This window comes from Pipistrellus kuhlii, unplaced genomic scaffold, assembly GCF_014108245.1.
Source record: "Pipistrellus kuhlii isolate mPipKuh1 unplaced genomic scaffold, mPipKuh1.p scaffold_m20_p_3, whole genome shotgun sequence".
Taxonomy (NCBI): domain Eukaryota; kingdom Metazoa; phylum Chordata; class Mammalia; order Chiroptera; family Vespertilionidae; genus Pipistrellus; species Pipistrellus kuhlii.
The window spans coordinates 163,908,630-163,932,126 of NW_023425529.1; the positions used below are offsets into that span (position 1 = coordinate 163,908,630).

A 23,497-nucleotide genomic window follows, 5' to 3' on the forward strand; every position below is an offset into this window, starting at 1 on the left:
CTTGTTTAGCCATTTCTCCCATGAGACTTACACTTTGTGAGTCAAGAGACCATGTCTAACTTTTTCATAATTATATTCATACTGCCTACCACACCTCCTCTTACATATTAGGTACTAAACAAGTATGTGCTACTGACTAAAAGGAATATGCTCTTAGTAAACATGTAATCTATTCTTAAAATCTCATTATACATACAAATTTTATATGTTGCTTTGTTCACTTGACAGCTTAAAATGTTTTCCTTTTGTCATAAGATACCTCCTATTTTGTGTGTTGCTGTTTTTTTCTTTTTTACAAGTTTTTATCAGCTACATAATATTCCATGGAATGGAAGTATCATATTTTAATTACTTGCTCACCAGTGGATAGACTTTTCCCCCCTACATTTCCGATAATATAAAATAACAGAAACGTGGGGGAAATTCAGTAACTGTTATGCCCAATCTTGGTCTGAATTTTTAAATAATTCCTTGGGACAGAGTCATAAAATTAAAAAAAATTTTGGTCACAGATTTTAATTTTTAAAATATTACTGATTATAGATATAATGCTCAGTATAGAAAAATTGGAAAATGTAAGAAAGAGTATAGATCATTCCATCACTTGGCAATGATTAACATTTTTGCAATTTGTTTTCATTCATCTTAATTTTAATTTTTAACAGAAATGGAATTATGCTGTTCATTGTGTTGTTTCCCTAAATATTATAAGCCTTCCCCCTATGTCACTATGTTTTTTTCAAAAATTTAATGTCTACAGAATAAGCCAATATATCATTGTACCATAATTTACTTATCCATTCCCCTAATGCTGGGCAGTTAGTTTTTTCTGCTTTTTAATTTTTAGTACTAAGAAATAATTCTGAAATAAAAAATCTTGAGGCACTACAGCAGAGTGGTCACTGGTATGAGCTTTGGATTCTGAATGCTTAGATCTTAGTTCTAACTAGGCCTCTACTTCTTGTGTGAACTTGAGCAAGTTATACTGTGAGATTTAAATGAGTATGACTTCCTTTAATAAAAATGAGATAACTTCTAGCTTAAGTGTAAAGAGAAAAATTTTTTAAATGAGAATCTTTTAAATTTCTACTTCTATTCCTTAAACTCATGTTTGCTCCTTTATTTTCTCACAGGCTATAAGCACAAAGCTCCAACGTACCTCTTGAATGGCTGTCATGACAACATGTTGAACAGATTCTTCCATCATCATAATGGCCTGGATGTACTCTGAAAACAAGAACAATCTGGGATGTCACTGTTCAAGTTAAAGAGAGTCAAGGGAGCAAAGGCTAACCACGAATTCTTATAAGGAGTTGCCAGTGTTTCGATTCTGCCTAGGCATTCCTCATATGACTGCACATATGTGCCATATGTAAAGGCTGCAAATCACAGTATTTATCTTTCCTTAACATGTCACCCAAACCCATCCCCAACCATTCCTTATAAAGTTGAGGCCTTAGCTAATGGTCACAGGAATGCAGGAATGTAAAGCTATGAAATGGTAAACCCTAAAGCCAGGGTGGGAAAAACTACATATTACTGTTCTTAAAAATCTAAAAATTATCTTACTTTCACATTATTCTTTGTTATATGTTAAAAAAACAAAAAACAAAAAACTTTCAAGTCTGAGCTTTATTCTTATATGACATAGAAGTACTGAATTGTGTATAATTCCAACATTAATATTCTCTACTATAGGAAAGAAAAATCTTAATGGATCTGAAAGCTGCTTAGGAGTAAGAATTAAGATGAATTTAACATAGAAACTGATATCACAGGTAAACAAATATTTAATAACCCTGAGCTTTTAAAATAATGATTCACATCTCTAACAAGCTCAAGGATCAACTTCATCAATCTTCCCCTTACCATTGCTGAAAAAGAGAAGGATCTCTTAGCTCAGTGGTGACAAAATTGGGGGAAAACAATGGCTTGCCTTCTTAAAAAGCCCTGGAAATAGTTTTTATTATTTTCAAATCCAACAATGGATGACAAAAGTGACATTAAACATAAAAAAATTTAATAGGCCAGCTAGATTCCAATAAAAATGGTAAATATGTTTTAACTAGAGGCCCAGTGCACAAAATTCATACACTTTGGGGGGGGGGGCGTATTTCAGCTAAACCTGCATCCTCTTACAGTCCAGGAGCCCTCAAGGGATGTCTGACTGATGGCTTATGTCTATTCCCCGTGGGGAGTGGGCCTAAGCTGGCAGTCAGACAACCTTATGCTGCTGCAGAAGCGAGAGAAACTCCCACCACCACTGCTGCACTTGCCAGCTATGAGCCCGGCTAAGGGCTTCTGGCGGAGTGGTGCTCCTGCTGTGGGAGCACACTGACCACCGGGGGCAGCTCCTGTGTTGAGGGTCTGGCCCCTGGTGGTCAGTATGCGTCATAGCGACTGGTTGTTCAGTCAATTTGCATATTAGCCTTTTATTATATAGGATAAGAAATATTTAGAAGGGCAAAATAATTAGGAAATTTTAGTGTTATCCTGCCACACATATAAAAACAAACACAAAAACTTGTCTCAGCACTCCAAGTGTTATTTGAAGGAGTCTTACTGTGAAATTGTTAAATTGTTCTGTCCCTTTTGCCAAGAGATGCATGTCTTTGGAATACCGGACTATAATCTTTTGCTTGACAAGTAACTTGTTAAAAAGAAAAAAGTATTTTGATAGTACTATTTTATTATTAAAGTACGACATTTTGACATTCAGTTTCACAATATTTATTTTAATATTTTAATCAAATATTTTAATCAAAAATGTTTTTAAGGAAGTATTGCCCTAACTACACTTTATACCCAATCTAATGTGTGGTTAAACACAAATGTACACAACACACTTAAATCACAGGCATTGTTCTTAGGCCAACAATAGGAATATATTGAAACGTAAAGCACTATTCAGTAAAAAACAAACAAAACCAAGCCTTTCTTCCAAATTTAATTTTTTGTTTTGTTAAAGAGGAGCACCCAATGAGTGTTGAAATGCAAGGGAGTTCTTTTAGACATTCTGTTCCAAGGTACCAAACACAGAATTCCAAGGCTACTGCAGAAAATGGCGTAACTAGAATGACTAAAACAACCCTCAAAATGAAGACTGTGAACATGGAAGAGAAGAAGCAGTGGCGCTGATTATGGGAAGGAAGACATCGTGACAGCCTACTGGCAGTGAGGATAACAGAATAGGGAGGTGAGGAAGTTATTAGTAAGGTGTGAGAGGGGAAGCGTTAGTTAAGAAGCGGTGTTGCCACGTCAAGGCCCTTCCCCGCGAACACCGTAAAATGCTAAATGATAAAATGATGATGAGAACTACATTAATGTACAATTTTTGAAAAGTGAAAATATAACGTAAAAGTCTTAGAGGTCCAAATACAAGTATGTATGATTATTGGGTTCAGAGCTATGAGACTATGCTGAAGGATGAGGTGTGCTATGTCAGGGAGTTGATCCTGAAAACTTATCTTTTTGGTCCAAAATTTACAGCACAGTTTAATAGAAGAGTATGAAGTTTGAATGTGAGATAGGGGTTTTTGTCCTTGCCTAGCCTTTAACAAGCCCAAAATTTTGGGTAAGTCATGTAATACTTATGCGTCTGAGTTTCCTAATTTGTAAAAAGTAATTTTTTGTTCTGTTAGTGTCTAGTAAAGTACCAAGCAGAAAGGAGACACTCAGTAAATATTACAATATTATTAGTGTTTTTTCTACTACTAATCCTTGCTTCTTCAAATTTACCACCACTTATTTGTTCCAATTTGAGAAGTCAGATAGTTCAATGTTCTGACCAATTGTTCCTTACTTCTAACTGAAGAAACCATCCGAAAGTCCTGATATTTTTGTTTTTTTAAAAAAATATTTTTATTTATTTCAGAGAGGAAGAGAGAGGGAGAGCGAGATAGAAACCTCAATGATGACAGAGAATCACTGACTGACTGCCTCCTACATACCCCACACTGGGGATTAAGCCTATAATCCAGGCATGTGCCCTGACCAGGAATTAAACCATGACCTCCTGGTACATAGGTCAATGCTCAACCATTGAGCATCACCAGCTGGGCCAAAGCCGATTTTTTGTATAGTGCACATGTGTCAAACACAAGGCCCGCGGGCCAAATCCGTCCAGCCAGGCCTTGCAATGTGGCCCCCACCGCGCTGTCATCACTGCACTCTGCTGCGTTTCCATCACAATGACAGTTTATGACTGTTCAGTAAACCATTCGGCCCGCGATTTAGGCTGGATTTTAGATTTTGGCCCCTTCTCTGATTGAGTTCGACACCCCTAGTATAGTGCTTTATAGATTATAAAGCAAATACACATACACAACATCACACACTCCTCGTGACTATCAGGTTTTGTGTACTCACTCTGCAGATGGGGGAACATTTGGCTGAATGTCTTGTCTGATGTTGATTATGTGGTAAATGCAGTCACTTTAGTAAGCCTTATGTTAATGTCATAAATGTACACATATTACCAAGTAATATGTAATAATGCAAAAATCCATTTAATTTAATTCTTAGCTCTCAACTATGTTCCAGAGAGCAGAGAATGACCTCCTGATAATTGAGATGTTAAAACCCTCTTCAAAGTTTTCATCATTTATATATAATTTCAGGGAAAAACTGAAACTAGGTTTTAAACAGAACACTTGATCTGTGTGAGAAGCTTGATAAATTGTCTTCTTTTCCACCGGACTATGCATATAATAACATCCTTGTCTTTTCCTAATCTTTCCCTCTAATAAATATGATTAGCCAAGTCATTAATAGCTAGATACTTCAAAGGACCCTTACTGATTAATCTCCTTTCAGGATAAATATGTAAGCTATTATCTGAATTCAATGAACTACATTAAATAACTTTTCATCCACCTTTTAAAATCAAAGCATCTGTTTATTTAATATGTCTTTAATCTTTTTATACTAATCTTATAATCTTTTACAAAAATTTGTTAGACATGCCAGGACCGGTTTGGCTCAATAGATAGGGCGTTGGCCTGTGGACTGAAAGGTCCCAGGTTCAATTCCGGTCAAGGGCATGTACCTTGATTGCTGGCACATCCCGAGTAGAGGGTGTGCAAGAGGCAGCTGATCGATGATTCTCTCTCATCGATGTTTCTAACTGTCTATCCCTCTCTCTTCCTCTCTGTGAAAAATCAATAAAATATATTTTTTAAAAATTTGTTAGACATTTCAGTAATATACAAAAAACAAAATGTAGAAAATTTTAATTCTTGAGTTAAATTAAGTAAACAACTAAAATTTCCTGTAAGAGCATGGCTGCTAAAATCTAATAATGGGGCTAAAGCGAAATAAATACTTTGTTAGAAAAAAATTCCTGAATCAGAAACCAATAAAACAATGTTGACAGTTATTAAACTTAGAACTAGAACAAAAATTAGTACAGGCAGCAAGTTAGTAAAAATTTGTTTTGTATCACTAGAGGTGGGGTACAACAAAGAAGAAAGACCTTGGGCTTAAAAAAATCCATCTTCTTCAAGGGTCATATAAATAGCAGTAAAATACTGTCATCATTTAGAATAATCCCTAAGTACTTTTATCCTGCTTCATTTCATCTCCCTTTATCCTTCTCACTATTCTTAACTGTTGTCTTTTTTTAATTCCTCAAAGGTAACAAAGGTCTTTCTGACATTCAATTTCTACTATTTAGATTACTATTAACCCACATTCTCCATATCTTTGCTTAAATAACTTCCCTGCCCCCCATTACTGCACTCATTTCTATGCAGATTACCTCATTCTGTGTGGCATTATTTATTGCCCTCCACCTCCACTCAAGTACAAGTTCCCTGAGGAAGGTATCATGTTTGCTTGGTCTGATACTGTGTTCCTAGCCCCAGCACAATGCATGAATTCAGTAAATATTTGTGAAATAAATCCTACATATCTGCAAACTAAAATATCTAATTTAAGTTCCAAGAGCTGAACTGAACTAGTATATTATCATCTACATTAGAGGCCCAGAGCACGAAATTCGTGTGCGGGTACGGACCCTAGGCCTGGCCTGCAATCAGGGCCATCTTCCCGGCTGCCCACAGCTGGTTCCGGCCTTGCCCCTGCCCGCACGCACCTCACCAACCCCCCCATTCCACCCCCGTTTCCCTTTCACCATCAGGTGATTGGTATCTGACGGCAGGGGGGGTGGGAGGGATAGAAAGGTCAGCTGTCCGGCTGTTCCTGCCCACTCTCAGGCTGTCACCTACCCCCATTCCCCATCAGGCGATCAGAACCTGCGAGACGGGGAAAGGGACCAAGTGGTGGTCAGTGTACCTCAATAGAGACTGGTCCAGCGGTTATTCTGGTTGTTCCGCCTTTAGGGTCAATTTGCATATTACCCTTTTATTATATAGGCACAGAGGCCTGGTGTATGTGTGGGGACCGGCTGGTCTGCCCTGATCGGGGCCCTGGATCCAGATGGGAGGTCCCCCTTTGGGGGGGGAGGGGTGGCGAGGCCCGCCTAGGTGAGGGGCACCTGCGGTTTGTAGGTCAGCCTGGCTTCACCCCCATGGGGTGGGGGTCTCCATTCGGGGCAGGGCTGGCCTTGGCGAGGGGCTGCGAGCAGTTTGCAATAATATTATAATATTATTTTAAATGCATATACTAACTTCAAATAAATTACCTTGCTTCTGTTCACAATTCACAGCACAGCCTAAAATGAGTTGAAGCATCCTTCCGAGCTCTGCAGCATCAGAATGCTCCCCAATAAGGTTCACATCAGGAAGGGTAAAGTCATTAATTTGCTGCCCTAAAATCTAAATAGAGATAAAGGGATTAGAGTTGCATTTACACCTATAGGACCAAATAAAGTATCTGATAAAGACTAGATTGTTGGCAACAGAATCTCACTGATAAGGACAGAGCTGTCCGGTCAATCTCACTCCCAAGTTTTTTTTTACCCATACACCTAAGTTATAACTATCTTGAGTCACAGCAAGTTAGGCCCCAATCTGGTATATGGTATGTACACTTAGCAAAGAAATTGAGTACTACTGATCCCACTACCATCCCCAGAAAAACTGGATGTGTGCACTCTGACGTAGAGCCGGTGAAGTTCTGACCCAGGGGGCACCAGTAAGAGTGGAGATTAAATATAGATTCATGTCCCCAGTGGTAAGTTTCCTCCTAGTCACCTTCACCTATTTGACTCCAAAATGCTGATAGCATGACACCTGTACCAGGAAGGAGAATGGAAGATTCTTTTACGGGGAAATGAGAGTGATCCCAAAGGAAGTGACTTATATGCAGACAAGTGGGTAGGTCTCTGACTGATAACCCTGCAGTGAAAAATGAAGATCCTAAAAGCACAGAAGCAGGATGAATGCAGCTGCAGTGTTATGGGTTAGGGGAGAAGAGTGTAAGAGGAAGTTAGAGGGGTCATGCAGTACCTGGTGTCTCACAGTAAAAAGTAAGGATTTGATTCTCAATGCAATAGGAAACCACGAAAGACTTTGAGAATGACATAATTAAATTTCTATTTTAAAAAATCATCCTGGCTTTAGAGTAGAGAACAGACGGTACAGGGAAAGAGTGAAATCAGGGTCACCAGTTGACCACTCTAGTAATCTAAGCAAGCGCTAATAATGATGGTTTGGTATAGGGTGGTGGCAGTAGAGATGGAAAAAGCTGTAATTTGGAGGCTTAAGTAATAGGTCTTTCTGATGATCTCAAAAGAAGGAAAGGACTACAGGGAGATTTGTAAGTTTTGGGTTTGAGCAGTAGGGTGGATGGTAGAGTCACATACTGAGATGATAAGGGTAGATGATGTAAGTATAAATGTAGATATAAATGCAAGTAAGCTTGTGGGGGGAAAAACAGTAAGGAAATCACATAGGTCTTTAAGCTGTGTTGTGTCCACTACAAACTTAAGGTAAAACTAGTCCACAGCCTGATTTCACCCCCTCACCCCCAGCAATGTCTTGACTGTTCTGATGCAGACTGAGAAGATAAACTGAGTTAATCAAGGAAGGGGGTTTCCGCTAAGGAATACAGTGGAAGTATTTAAGGGAGTTGATTATAATAATGCATAGACTCTAAACCACATTCACAATTAAGGGAAGAAAGGAGATAATAAATAGCAGAAAGCAAGGTTTGACATAAATTAGATTAACCTACTATAAATTATTCATATTACAGTGAAAACTATTTATCCAGGAACCATATAATATGGTTGTTTAAACCACATCCTAGAAACTATGAAAGATAAACTGATTACTAATTCTGAGATAATTTTTCCTTTAGTTGAAACTATTATAAAATTAAATTATCCTATAGTAATATTTCCAAGCAGAACGAGAAAAGTCTTTACCTCATGATTATAATCCAAGATTCCTTTTAAAATTTTCTTTAGATTGCTTATCTGTTTAAAGAGTCAGAAAAACAACAGAATAAATCAAAATACAGTTTAACAAAAAATTTCTAAATCAACTAAGCAAACAAGTTAATCATAAAGAAAATATAAAAAAAGAAAATTTAATAGCATATTTGAATTACCATCATCAAAAAAGGACTCTTGCCAAAACCGGTTTGGCTCAGTGGATAGAGCATCGGCCTGCGGACTGAAGGGTCCCGGGTTCAATTCTGGTCAAGGGCATGTACCTTAGTTGTGGGCATATCCCCAGTAGGGGGTGTTCAAGAGGCAGCTGATAGATGACTCTCTCTCATCGATGTTTCTAACTCTCTATCTCTCTCCCTTCCTCTCTGTAAAAAAATCAATTAAAAAAAAAATATATATATATATATAATTTATTTAAATTTAATTTATTTAATCTAAGATATTTATTTAACAAATTAAAGCTTCTAATAATTTTAAAATTTCAATATTATGACCAAAATTGGACGGTAAGTGAAATTTAACAGTAAGCTTAAATTATTCAGATTTTCTGCAGCTAAAGAAAAAAATGTACCATCCTTAATGAAGACTTAAGTTCTATGCAGTTTTCCATAGAAAAATGGAGTTGCATCTTACATGGAGGTTAAGTTCTACCAGTAAAAGCATTAGGTAAATATTACCCTTGGAAATCTTTTCTCTTTTAAAATATATTTTTATTGATTTCAGAGAGGAAAAGAGAAAGATATATATAAAAACATCAATGAATAGAGAGAATCATTGATTGCCTCCTCCTGCATGCCCCCTACTGGGGATATAGCCCACAACCCAGTCATGTGCCCTGATTGGGAATCCAACTGTGACCTCCTGGTTCATAGGCTTATGCTTAGCAACTGAGCCATGTCAGCTGGACTACCCCTGGAAATCTCTCTTTAAAAAAAAATATATTTTTTTTTTTTCATTGATTTCAGAGAGGAAGGGAGAGTGAGAGAGATATAGAAACATCAGTGATTTGAGAGAATCATTGACTGGCTGCCTCCTGCAAACCCCCTACTGGGGATTGAGCCCACAACCCAGGCATGTGCCCTTGACTGGAATCAAACCTGGGACCCTTCAGTCCCCAAGCCAACGCTCTATCCATTGAGCCAAACCAGCTAGGGCTGGAATCTCTTAAAGTAACCTATGACGTATGTTTCCAAATTCCTCCAATGTCAGAAAATGTCAGAAAATATTGCTGTTTCTTCAATTGAGCACCAAAATAAATATTTAAGAGCCATAAGGTTAAAAAGTCATATCTTTAAATGCTAGGATAACACTCTGCATTGCAAGATACTTGTGCTATAAGAAGTAACCTAGAAACAGACAGGATGAGAGACCAATATACAGATGTGTCCCACTCACTCACTCCAGAAAACAGATTCAAGGACCATGTTTTCTGGATGAAATGACAGGCAGAATCACCTGCGCTATTTATTGTAAGCCATTATTTTTTCCTCTATTTTTTTTTTTTTTTACACAATTCATATGGTTGCATTTGTGTTAAATTAAATGTGCATATAATATGATTCTGTTGATCATCTACTTTGCAGTTCCTAGCCAATGTTAGTAGCTGAGGATGTCCTAGGACAAAAGGCAGCAGAACCTATGACCATAAAATAAAAGAGGCTGAATCACAGCAATGCGATCCAACGGTTAACCACAGACATTTTAAATTAAAAACAAAACAAAAAAACCCTGAAAACTTTATTTAAAAAATTTTTCACATATAAACTAATGTTTATACTTCCAGAAAAACCTGGAGACATGAAAAATATATAATACTAGAGGCCCAGTGCATATTTGTGCACTGGGGGGGAAGGGCCCCTCAGCCTGACCTGCACCCTCTTGCAGTCCAGGACCGCTCAGGGGATATCTGCCGAGAGGTCCCTAGCTCTGCCAAGGAGGCGGGAGAGGCTCTTGCCACCGCCGTTGCATTTGCCAGCCATGGGCCCGGCTTCTGGCTGAGCGGTGCTCCCCCTGTGGAAGCACACTGACCACCGCGGGCCGCTCCTGTGTTTAAGTATCTGTCCTCTGGTGGTCAGTTAGGCCATAGCAACCAGTCGTTCCTCCATTCGGTTGATTTGCATATTAGGGTTTTATTATATAGGATACTTTATTTTCTTTATTTTAGTAGGTTCATTTTTTTTCATATTTGAACATTTTAAATTAGAATGCCTTAAAAAGCAATGTGTTCACTGGCCCTGGCTGGGTAGCTTAGTTGGTTACAGCAGCGCTCTCCAACCTTTCAGACCTATAGACCACCAGTTGGCGACCACCGCCCCAAAGGTTTCCTTAAACCAGCGGTCACCAACCTGTGGGACCTCAGAGACCACCAGTGGTCTGCAGACCAACGGTGACCACTGGGTTAGAGAATCACCCCCAAATGCCAAGGTTGCAGGTTTGATCTCCAGCCAGGGCACAGACAGAATCAACCAATAATACATAAATAAGTGGAACAAGAAATCAATATTTCCTTTTCTCTCACCCTGTCTCTCTTAAAATCAGTCAATAAAATTTTTTAAATCAATGCGTTGATTTAAATTATACTTACTAATATTTTCTCATTATTAACACTAGCAGTTACCATTACACATTCCATGCATTATGCTAAGTACATTACATACATTAACTCATTTATTTCTATGAAGTGGGTTCTATCACAATACTCATTTCACAAATGGGGAAACTGAGGCATAGAAAAGTTAAAAGACTTTCCCACAGATAGTAAATGGCAGAGCTGTGATATAGACATAAGCACTCTGGCTCACTATACTTTACTACTTTTCATTACATTTTAGTGAGCAATTTCAGGTTAGCTCCAATCTTCAAATCTAGATTATTTCATTAAAAACTACCTAAGTTTCTAAAGCTTACTGAACACATCTGATAAAAAAAATCAACAAATTTTATATACACCAAGTAAAATATGAGTTTACAGATAGAAAAAAGAAAGAAAATACCTTTAGCCTCCAATTATCTCCCACTTCAGATTTGATTCTGTTTAGCCAATTTTCATCAAAATATACAGGATCTCTACAAATAAGAAAAAGCTAGTACATTAAGATCATGTAACTATCAAGGTAAAAACAAACAAAAAAGAAAATTGAAACCCATCCCATATCACCACTTAATTGCAACATAAAAATGTAATTGCCACATATCAGTCATTGAATAGCTCAGTACATGAGACCAGATACAATTATAGATTTCTCTAAAATCAACGTGACTGTTTTCAGCTCATTAAAAGATAAAAAATAATGACATAATTATAGTTTCAAAACAAATTATAGCTAAATACACTAACTTGGAATTAACATTACCTGTAGACACCAGACTAATATCTAAAAATTTAAAATAGGTGTAATTTTAAATAGACAAAAGAAATATTTTTATATTTAAGGTTAAAATAAAATTTTCAACTAATATTTCAATGACCACCATCATTTAATACTTCAAATGCCACCAATACCGTCTCTAAAATATCAATTTTTTAAAATAATATAAACTGAGAACCTATTTTTCTCATATATAATACTAGGTGTTAGACAAAGTTGGACACCATTCCTATTTGCAAAAGGCTTAACATCTAAGATAACATTTGTGTGGACAAACTGAAACAAGAACAGAACCTGAATATACTTATGGCTATTTTTCTTAGGAAAATCTCCCAACACTAGAAAGGAAGAAAAACAGAATAAAACTTTTAGCCCAGCATGATCCTCATTTCAAAGGTTCTAAAACTGATGCTCTAAGAAATTATTTGTTCAAGACCACAGAATGTTTGTCTATGTTTTGTTCACTGCAGAACTGCCCAATATCTCCTGTCCAATGCATAGCAGGTTCTCTATAAACATTTGTGGACTGAAATGTATTTGGAAAGAGATAGCACATTCATTTAATAAACTTCCAATGTACTACTTGTGCAGAATATAGCAAGAATAGTAGTTTACAGCTTTTTTATATTCAGTAGGACTTTTCTTAGTAATAAACTTTGACTCACTATGCAGGAATCTAGTCATAACTTTGTTTTGATAAGTAGTTACAATTTCAGCAATGTTTTCTAAGTAGCCCTTAATTGATGCTCTCTGGCTAGGATAAAACAACATAAAAGTAATTTTCTCCAAAATCTCAAAAGATTTTAGTTCTGCACAGATATGAACATAACAACAGATAATCTTACTGGGAGTGTTCTTCATGAGTAAGGAGCTAAAGATAGCTATGTCCTGACTGCTGCTAAAAAAGAAAAACAAAACTTACAAAACCATTTCCTTAGATTTTGCCAGTACCAGCATATTTAGCTGTAACTTATGTACCAGTCAAATGCCTTCAGAGGAAATAAAAAAATTAAATTTTATTTCTACTGCTAAAATTATTTAAATTTTATTTCTACTGCTAAAAGTATTCAATGTTCTTATTGAACTTAGCCAAACTAAAGTGTAGTCTAAAACAAACACTATATTTTTATTCCATTCCTTAGTATGGCATTTTTATTAGCAAACCTTAGTATTTTTATAGATATTTTGTTTTTAAGTCTATTTTCTTTTAATTACATAAAAAAGTATTTTGGTTCCCTGCCATTAAATGTTTGAAACTTAGCTATACCCAAGGGTAATGGGAGCATATGTCTGCACAAAGATTTGTACACTGATGCTCACAGCAGCTTTAACTGTAATAGGTTAAAACTAAAATAACTCAGATGTTTATTAGCTGATGAACAGATCATGCAATAGCCATATAATGGAGTATGTACAAACTATAAGTAAGGGCAAAAACATACACATATCCCCAAATAATTATACTGCAAGAAAAAGGCCACACCCTTTTCCTCAAAAAAGAAAACATACTGTCCATTGATGTAAATTTCTAGAAATTGCAAATGAATCTATAGTGATAAAAAGGGAAGGCAGGAAGGAGGGATTAAAGAGATTTTTTAAGAAAGTGTTTTAGAGAGAAAGGAAGAGGGTGGGGAGAGTGAAAGGTGGGGGGGAGATAGAGAGGGAGAAGGAGAAACATGGATTTCTTGTTCCACTTAAATATGCATTCAGTGGTTACTTGTTGTATTTACCCTCTCCAGGGATTGAACCCGCAACCTTGGCGTATAAGGCTGACACTCTCTAACCAATTGAGCTACCTGTCTAGGGCAAGGAGACTTCCACAAGTGGCTGATATGATCATTATCTTGGCTGTGGTGAAAAGTCTCATGGGCATCTACAAGGTAAAAATCTATCAAATTCTATACTTTATTTTATTTTATTTTTTTATTAAATTATCTGTGTACATATTTTAACATATCAAATTCTATACTTTAAAAATGTGCGATTTATTGAATGTCAATTTAATTTCAATAAAGCTTTGGGGGGGGAAAGGAGGGTGGGGAATACTAAAAGGAAATGGGCTATCAAGGCACAAAAATACAGGGAAGAACCTTAAAGGCCATACTGCCAAGTGAAAGAGAAGCTGACAAAGAAAATCCTAAGAAGTGCTGAATTAAATTACAACAGGTCAAAGGGTGGAAGGAAAAGACAAGAAGAGGTTAACCAATTAACCACTGCAGTGCAAAAATGAGAAAAGATTGTTCACATGCCTTAGTGTATGTTGGAATTATTAAATTGCATGTAGAACATAATGGTTTCTTATGATCTTCACTTGTTAAATCAATACAGTCTTTCTTCTGTATTGATTTAATATATTCTGTATTTCTCTCAAGTGAGAGAAATCCTATCCAAACTAACTTAGGCAAAAAATTCATCTACTGCCGAAGCCGGTTTAGCTCAGTGGTAGAGCGTCGGTCTGCGGACTGAAAGGTCCCGGGTTTGATTCCGGTCAAGGGCATGTACATTGGTTGCGGGCACATCCCCGGTGGGAGGGGGGTGCAGGAGGCAGCTGGTCGATGTTTCTCTCTCATCGATGTTTCTAGCTCTCTATCCCTCTCCCTTCCTCTCTGTAAAAAATCAATAAAATATATTTTAAAAAAAAATTCATCTACTGACATATACACGGAAAGCTCACTTAGCTATGTCTACATGCCCACAAATAATTTTTATTAAGAACTTCAATGAGCCGAAACCGGTTTGGCTCAATGGTAGAGCGTCGGTCTGCGGACTGAAAGGTCCTGGGTTCGATTCCGGTCAAGGGCATACCTTGGTTGCAGGCACATCCCCGGTGGGGGGTGTGAGGAGGCAGCTGGTCGATGTTTCTCTCTCATAGACATTTCTAGCTCTCTAGCTCTCTCCCTTCCTCTCTGTAAAATATCAATAAAATATATTAAAAAAAAAAAAAAAAAGAACTTCAATGAAACTCTCTAGACCTTTCAAAGGCTAAAAGTTATTAGGGTGCCACTCAGAGGTGACCATGATAATCACATGATCACTCTGGTCAGGCCTCAAATAAGCCTTCTTGTGCTCCGTCAAAAAGTGTGTGTGCCTGTAGAGCTGGAAAGATGTACTATGTAAGTTCCACAAGAAAGCAATAGCAAGCCATAGTTTTCAAGCATGAGTCCCTAATGCTAAAGGCACAGAGTCTCTGAAATGCAGACACTTGAGCTGCTTTTCAGACGGGCAACTGTATAAGGCTCACTTTAAGGTGAGCAACAGCAAGAACTCATTTAATGATGACACTGGTTCTCAACAGAAATGCAGGAAATCCTTAGTCACATGTAAATCTTTTAATATCAGGATGACAAGTGCTCAGGGATTCAGAAGACAAAAGAATCGCCCAAATTGCATCAGACCTAATGAATTCTTAAATTCACAGGTAATCCTTTATTTGAAAAATTCCAGGTCAAAAGTTGAAGACAGCCATACAACGATTATGTTTTCAAAGTACTAAGAAGGAAGGAATCGAGTATGTTTTATATAACCCAAATAAATATTTCTTTCACTTAGTCATTCAGTAAACATAAGCATCCATTATGCAGATTAAACCATAAGAAATTGCTGCTATTTGACCATCTTTTATCTACAAAAAAAGGTCATTTTCATATGGCCCAACCAAACACCAGGCATTGTCCAAGGTGTGAGGACATAACAATAATCAAAATAAATACCTTACCTCTAGGTGGAATTCACAATATGTGTGTGTATGCGCGCATGCACAGCAAATAACCAATAAACAAGCAAATATGTGGCATATCAGGTAGTGCTAACATACTTTGCAGAACAATACAACGGTCAAAAGGGATAAAAGCACAGGGGAATGTTTGTTGCTTATTTCACATGGGTGGTCAGGGAAGACCTCACTGTTACATTTCAGCATTATTGCTAGAAGTGAGTCTCTGAGATTCTTATAGGATGGCAAAATCTTGTTACTAACATAAAAATTTCTGCCAAGCTTATGCATAAGAACAAATAATTCTGCTAAAACCATTGGAGTATTCTAACTATTACAGCCCTAATTAAACTTGCAGTCAATTTGTAACTATACAAGTACATGCCATAAAAATATTACTGCTGTTTACAGTTCTTATATTAACATACAACACATGTCATGTAAGCACTTTATTTTTTGTCCATGTCTTCATCTAAGCACATATCCGTGTATAAGTATATACAAAGAGACAAAGCAGTTTATTCTTACATTTTTTGAAGAACCTGGGCCATCACAACCCCACTCGTTAAATCTTCCACAGTCTGGCATGGTGCATCCACATTAAATGTCTGGATCTGAAGGGAAAAAAGATTCCATGGTTAACTATATCGAAGACTTCTTAGACTTCTTTTTGTGAGTACCACATCTTGGGAGTGGTAATAAACTTCAAGAGTTAGAAGCGTTGGGAAGATTTTCCCTTATGGGAAATTTCCTGCAGGTTATTATTGTAAAATTTTCCCTTTGGCAAAAGAGAAATATGGAGGACACTGGGTGTTCTTCGCAACATCCATTCTACTCACAGATGATCAATCCAAGATCTGCTCTACCAATGACTGACTCAGGGATGTATAATAAGGCAAAGACAATTTGGATCAAAGAGAAGCAAGGGCATGCTTACTTGAACTTCTGGGAAAGAATAACCAATTTCCTCCTGATGTGAATAAATATGTTCCCTCAACTGCCACTGGCAGTCACTTTGTGGCTATTAAGGGAATCCGTCTCAGGATGAGGCCAATGCAGTGGAATGCAGAGAAGAGGGTTAGAAAAACTAAGGCCTGGAGGCCAAAATGAAGCCACTACATTAAAAAAAACCTTGAAGTCTCCTGTTATGTGAGAAAGGTCTCTTGTTTAAGCCTGGCCAGATTGAGATTTCTTATACACAGACAAAAATATGTATACAAATGTAGAAGTCACAGTACGGTTAGGTTAGACAGTCAATGCACTTTGATTTTAAATGTACTCTGCATTAGAACTGTGTCTTAGTCAACATGATGTGGCCAAAAAATAGTAGATATTATTTCCATGAGTAAGATAATACAGCTGAGCCAGCAATGATTACAGCCAGCAGTTCAGCCAGGACTTAGAAGGATATAAATCACTGAGGATAGACAGATACAAGCCATGCTCTCACAGTTTACAGGTTAGTAAAATGACAGCATTATAGGAAATGCAAACAGCAAGTTTAGAAGTGAGAGTGGATGCAATCTAGGAGAGAAAAGAAGCTTAGTATGGATTGTGTAGACATGGGAGGAAGAGATAGTACAGGGAAAAGAGTAATTGGTGAAAGACCAGGTTAAAGAGGAAGCATTCTTGTGCAAAACGTCATTATCCATGTTAGAACTTGATCCTAAGAGCAATGGGGAGTAAGCAGCAGAGTGAGGTCAGGCGATCTGCATTTTACAGGGTGTGAGGACATGCCCTGTAGATTTATAGTTGTTCATAGGGAAAATACAATAATAAATAATATTACAAAAATAAATTGTTTTGTATACTCATAACTGTAAACCTGCTTTTGGCTATGTATAAAGACCATATGATTCTGTTAAGAATCAGTATCACTAAATGAATTCTTGCTGTTGCTCACCTTGCAACGACCTCGGAAATAAACACATCTGTCTTCACACACATTTTTATTGATTGGATTATATGTCTACAAGATATTTCAGCATAACAGTACAATAAAAAGAATTAAGGCATAACATTCTACCTGACGGGCCAAAACCTCTCTTTTAATTCCAAGAAGCCGTTTTAACACCACCCAATCTCCCCATCACCCTCCCCACTAAAAATGTGAGAAGAAGAAAGCATGAGATCACCTGGAATTAGTGTTTCTAGAGCAGAAGTTCTCAACCAGGGCAATTTTACTCCCTATGAGACATTTTTGGCTGTAATAACTAGATGGATGCTATTGGTATCTAGTGGGTAGCAGCCAGGGATGCTACTACTAAACATCCTATAATGAATGCACAGGCAGAGATCACAACAAAGAATTATCCAGCCCAAAACATCCATAATGCTAACATTTACCAACCCTGCTGTAGAGCAGTGGTTTTCAAAGTGTGGTTAGGTCCCAGGCTACTAACGATCGCATCACCTGGAAAGGTGTTGGAAATGCAGAATATCGGTACTACGGGATTACAAACTCTGGACGTGGAGCCTTGCATTCAGTGTTTTAACGAGCATTCCAACGAAGGTGACCATAAGAGCCACATCTTAGATCTAAATGGAATGCAATCAGAGCACAGAGGTGAAATTACCTGTCCAAAGTCACCCTCAGAGTTTATAAAACAAAAATCAGAATTTGAACCCAGGTGGCCTAATTCCAGAACCTATACTCTTATCACATTGTACCAACCCCCAACTTAAAAAAAAAAAAAAGTTTAAAAAAGTATATGTGCTTTAACTGTTGTACATCTGATTTTTTTACTTGTCCATCAGAAGACAAAAACTGTTTGGGAATGGACTTAGACAAAGCAGAGAATGGAATGTGGAAGATAAATTATACCCACCATAAAAATTATATCCTCCATAATTTTACACACTAGTGTGCATTTTATAGGCTGCTAAATAAGTAATATGAGAATTATAAGGAGATGTTAATGTTACTGAGTTTCCCAGAAGAAATGCACTGAGCCTATGGAATGATGCTTTTCCCACTTAGCTTCCTGTCATTAACTGGTCACATCCCAGATTCTTTCTGGTTTTTCAGTCTCTATAATCTAGGAAAAAGCAATCTTTTCATGTACAGTTCAAGAAATTAGGCTTGACAGGTGCAGTAGGCAGGGCAAATTTTTCTAACAGGTAGGAATCCATTTTTGACTCAGAGGGTGGGGAGAGGAGGTAGAGTGGAAATTTTCAAGCACATCTTGCTGAACTTGCTTGTAGTATAAACTTTGACTTGGAATTTAAGCTTAAGATGTTTTCCATTGGTAGGGTGATACTATGTCTTTTCATAAGCATTCCTCTTTCAAAAATAATTTGAAACATCTGGTTCTTGCACTATTCAACTCTTTGATACAATAGCATTTTAACCAGCATTTGGGGCAATGATATATTCCACAGAACTGAATTCTGCATAGGTGACTAACAGCCATCCCTTTAAGTGCTGAGCTTTATTTTTACCATTTCTAGTGGAAGAACTTCTAAAATGTACTATGTACCTCATACCTCAAAGTAAATGCTATGTAGTTAAACTTTTATTTGAGATTCAGGATCATAATTGTGATCTTCAGTAACTGAACAAGGAGAGACTGGAAGTATGGAAGACCTCTGATCACAGACAGAATCACCCCGACTGAACTTTGAGTTCTTACATCTCCTATGTTACTGACAGCTGTCTGCATTTTGCTGAGTGCTGCAGTTACCTTGTTTATGCAAAGTAACCACACAACCAAGTTGTCCGTGAATTTATATTCAAACTAAAGGCCTAGTGCACAAAAATTTGTGCATGGGGTTTGTGTGTGTGTGTGTGTGTGTATGTGTGTGTGTGTCCCTCAGCCTGGCCTGCCTCCTCTCACAGTCTGGGAGCCCTAAGGGGATGTCCTACTGGGAAGGAGGTGATCGGGCTGATCAGGGGAAGGCGCCACCACCATCACCCTGCAGCTGTTGCTGCTGCCACCAAGGCTGCCTGCCCTCAGTCCTCACAGCCCCTGCAACTTTGTCCAAAGGACATCTGGAAGGATATTCAGCTGTCTGGTCTAATTAGCATATTATGCTTTTATTATTATAAATTATTGTAAATGGGCGTCAGCCTGTGGACTCAAGGGTCCCAGGTTCGATTCTGGTCAAGTGCATGTACCTTGGTTGCGGGCACATCCCCAGTGTGCAGGAGGCAGCTGATCGATGTTTCTCTCTCATCAATGTTTCTAACTCTCTACCCCTCTCTCTTCCTCTCTGTAAAAAAAAATCAATAAAATATATATTTAAGCCGAAACCGGTTTGGCTCAGTGGTAGAGCGTTGGTCTGTTGACTGAAGGGTCCCAGGTTCGATTCCAGTCAAGGGCATGTACACTGGTTGCGGGCATATCCCCAGTAGGGGGTGCAAGAGGCAACTGGTCGATGTTTCTCTCTCATCGACGTTTCTAGCTCTCTATCTCTCTCCCTTCCTCTCTGTAAAAAATCAATAAAATATATTTAAAAAAATAAAAATAAATTATTGTAAATGGGAATCTTTTCTTTGGAGTATATTGTATACAATTTTCCCTTGTATTTAACTTTAGAACTGTGTTCAAGCATTAATCTGGCCTCCAGAAATAAGGGGAGCTATGAGACAAAGTACATTTTCAGCTACCTCACACATTTTCCACATAAACATTTACAATAACAAAGAGAACAAACAAAGCATTAAACTCAACTTCCTTTGGAAACATTTCAATGTGCAATGTTTTATAATGTTTCCAAATCTCAGAATTGTACATCTCTGTGTGAACTCTGATCTCTAATCTTCTCTTCTCCAGAAATTTTGCTTGATGAACCTTCCAGTGGCATTTCAAAAAGCCTTTCTCCAATGCCTTATTCCTGTGACCTCCCTCCACAGCTGATAGCCTGGATTAGCTGTTTTGACATTTTACCAGATTCTATAGAGGTGCTCTCACATTGTGTGCTTCTGTTAGTAACCCCTTCAAACTTCCCTCTCTGATTCTTCCTCTTACTATATTAGCATTCCTCAGTCAAATAACTGCACTACCACCTTTTTTGCTGATGGCTCTGAAATACTCCTCTTTGTTTCCATGACACCTCTTTCTAGACTTGAAACAATGCAGCCCTACTTCCAACTCAATTAGCTCCCTCATCTTTGCCCTCTTGCCTCTTTTTCTAGCGTGGAGGAAGGCTCCACTTTGTACCGTGGAGCTCCACTTTGAACATCTTAAGATCCTTAATCTTCTGTGTATAACCTCTGCCAAACCACAGTATCAAAGAATGTGTTAATGTCCTTTCTTTATCTCTCAGCTCTGCCTAGTCAAACCTTGGCCAGATTGTACAGCTTATCGTTTTTGGGTTTTTTTCCCTCCTCTAAAATACAGCAGTGAAACCCATCTCCCCGCCGGATCCATTACAGGTGTAAGCTGTGTGTTAATATTACTGCAAACATTCTCTGAAAACCCGAGGATGGCCTAATATAAAAGTTAATGAGTATTATCAAGCTCTGACATTGTATGTATTGTTCCAAAAGACATAATTTGATTCATGGCACAAGCCAAATTATGAAACCCTCAAACTAGTTTCATTATTTTTTTTTTTTTTTTCAACCAACCTAGGAATGTCTCTCTAACCTTTCCACAGGAGTGCCCCACACAGGCCAGTGAAATCTATACTCCAGGGATCTGAACTTATAACCCAAGGCACCGCTAAAAGAATTTCTTTGACATTTGTGTTTTACTTTTAACATTATGAGTTCATCACCTCCATAAACATAGTCGTGTTTTAGTCTAAAAACAAAAAAGGTAGTTAACATTTTCAGCAATAAGACGAATGCTCCATGAAAGAAGCACTACGTGTCTACTGTGGCTCTGACAACCTGTCCACACACACACCAGGCACTGACACCACCGTGCGAGAAACACACCCAGGCCTGGGGTTTCTGTCCAGCTCTCCAAGAGGCTGCTAAAGGCACGAATTTTGGCATCATATCGAACACATTTTTTTTTTTTTACATAAGGACGTGAGGATTTCAACAAACGTTTAGAGTAATTTAACATGAGAATTCCACAACGTTGCCAGTGAGAGATGTCGAGTTCCATTGCAGAGCCCCAAACCACCTTCCAGATCTGTGCTCTCTCTTCCCTGCCTTTAGTTACTGCCTCCACACCGCTTCCTCTCCAATCGCTCAAGTGCATCTCGCATTTTAAACAGTGTTTCTGGGTGCCTTTTTGTCTTTTTCCCTACCCTTCCCTTAAAAGCACTTCTCCTTTTCCAGCGGGGCCGGCTCAACCCTCCGGGGGTTGCGCTCCATCCCCCGCGAACCTCACAACAAAGAGGAGGAGCGTCGCAACCGGGGGTCCCGAGTGCCCCCTCCGTCGGCGGCCCCGGGGGCAGGGAGAAGCCCTCCGGGGTCCCCGGGAGCGAGAAGCGCCAGCGCCTCATCAGCTGCAAACAACCCTAATTACAGTGCCGCCTGCACCCCATCATTAGCCTCCCCCGGGCCGACACCTCAAGACTTCACCCGGGAAGCCTTCGTCGGACCCCGGGCTGAACCTCCCGTGCCGGGCACCTCCCCGCGGACCCCCGCCCGGCCCCGGTGCAGACGCGGCCGCCCCAGCCTTCTCCCCCCGGCTCCGCCCGCCCCAGGCCCCGGATGTGACGGCACCGCAGTCCTGGGCACTTGCCCCCCGCGACGAGCACAGAGGGGTGGGGGGGATCCCGGAAAAGCTGTCTGAGGGAGGGGGGGGTCTTCCCGGCCCTGCCGGCTATCGCATACCCAAGTGAGAAGGCTCTCGCATAGCTCCACCCGCTCCGCCGACTCCACGTTGAACATCTTCCCCTGCTGGGGCCGGCGGCGCCTCCCCAACCTCGCCAGAAAGCGCAGCCGCTCGGGCCGGGGCCGCGTCCGAGGGTCCGGGGAGCGGATCTGGCCTCTCGCCCACCTTGCCCTTGGGCCCGGGCCGCCGAGTCCCGTCCGGCGATGGCAGCGGCTCCCGCACCGTCACCCCGGTGCCCCTCCTTTCCTTTCACTCAGGACGCGCGTCCGCTGCGCTGCGCGCGCGCGCACTCCCGGCCACGCCCGCAGCCCCGCGTCCCCGCCCCTAAGCCCCGGTCCAGCCGCGGCCCACGGGGCTCTGCGCGCAGCCGCAGCCGCGCTCCGGCCCGCCCGCCTCCCGGCCGCCCCCGCGCGCGCCTCCTGGCCACCCCCGCGCGTGCGCGCGCGCGCCCCCCACCCATGCCCACTCCTGCACGTCTGGGTGCGCGCGCGCGCCGGGCCCTGGCGGCGGCGGCGGGTCCTCCGCGCGTGTCCTCACGGAAGCGCGGCAATGCGCGTGCGCCCGCGCCCGGACTCCAAAGTGGGAAGGAGACAGCTAGTGGTCGCCCGGGAAGGGAGGCGGGGGCCGTCCCCGGAAATAATCTCTGCCCTCAGTCACCGGGAGTTGGCGAGGTATCCTCTGCGGTGGAGAGGTACGCGCCCCCCTACCCACCCTCCCGGCCCGCGGCCGGCCACGCCCACCAGGGTCCCGGCCGCCCCGGGAGCTGCCAGCGGGGCTCGGCGTGGGCGGCAGTGCCCCGGCGTCACCTGCCTGGGACCCCGGGGGGCTGCGCCTTCCCTTCAGGAAGCCCGGGCAGAGCCCTAGAGTAGCCCGGTCTCGCCCGGAATCTCGGAGACGGTGCAAGGGCCGGAGTGGCGGGCGAGGACTCGGCTATTTCTAGGTGGGCTTGGCCGGCGAGGAGGAGAGCCCGCCGCCCTGATTGGGTCTCGTGGATCCTCAGCCCCCTGAAAACTTCAGTTCCATAGAGAAGGGAGAGGGTGTGCCCCAGTTCGCGGATCCGTGCGGACCCGACAGTTCCTGGGGCCTGTTTCTCCCGGAGTCCTGCCGCTAAGGGCTGGCCTTCATCCTTATGGCCAGGTGGATCGTCCCCAGCGCTCACCTTTTTGGAGGCGTGAATCTCTGCAGGGTTACCGATACATTTTTATGCTATAGGACAGGCGGAGAATTGCATACCAATACATGTTTAAAATTGATAGTAAAACACCCAGATAAAAAGCAGAACATTGCTGGCACCTTCGGAGTTCCACCCACACTTGGCATTCCC

General features: G+C 40.4%; 2 protein-coding genes across 10 annotated transcripts in view; one reads left to right on the forward strand and one right to left on the reverse strand.

Annotated features, from left to right (window-relative positions):
* Positions 1-22,482, reverse strand: part of HOOK3 (hook microtubule tethering protein 3) — a 69,147-nt gene extending 46,665 nt beyond the window's left edge. The window contains exons 1-6 of one of the 5 annotated variants that reach the window (XM_036456586.2): positions 22,173-22,482; positions 15,965-16,050; positions 11,350-11,422; positions 8,330-8,380; positions 6,644-6,776; positions 1,160-1,227 (exon numbers count right to left, since the gene is read on the reverse strand). In XM_036456586.2, the coding sequence (XP_036312479.1) occupies positions 1,160-1,227; positions 6,644-6,776; positions 8,330-8,380; positions 11,350-11,422; positions 15,965-16,050; positions 22,173-22,229 (468 nt within the window). In that variant the 5' untranslated portion in view covers positions 22,230-22,482. Of the gene's footprint in view, positions 1-1,159; positions 1,228-6,643; positions 6,777-8,329; positions 8,381-11,349; positions 11,423-12,646; positions 12,697-15,964; positions 16,051-22,172 lie in introns of those variants that run through there. The other 4 variants (XM_045588837.1, XM_045588838.1, XM_036456585.2 and 1 more) reach the window with 4 other exon arrangements.
* Positions 22,483-22,663: 181 nt separating this feature from the next.
* RNF170 (ring finger protein 170) overlaps positions 22,664-23,497 on the forward strand; it is a 30,003-nt gene continuing 29,169 nt past the window's right edge. Inside the window, exon 1 of one of the 5 annotated variants that reach the window (XM_036456112.2) lies at positions 22,664-22,864. The gene's annotated coding sequence lies outside the window, so the exon portion shown is untranslated. The remainder of the gene's footprint in view (positions 22,865-23,497) is intronic. The other 4 variants (XM_036456113.2, XM_036456115.2, XM_036456111.2 and 1 more) reach the window with 4 other exon arrangements.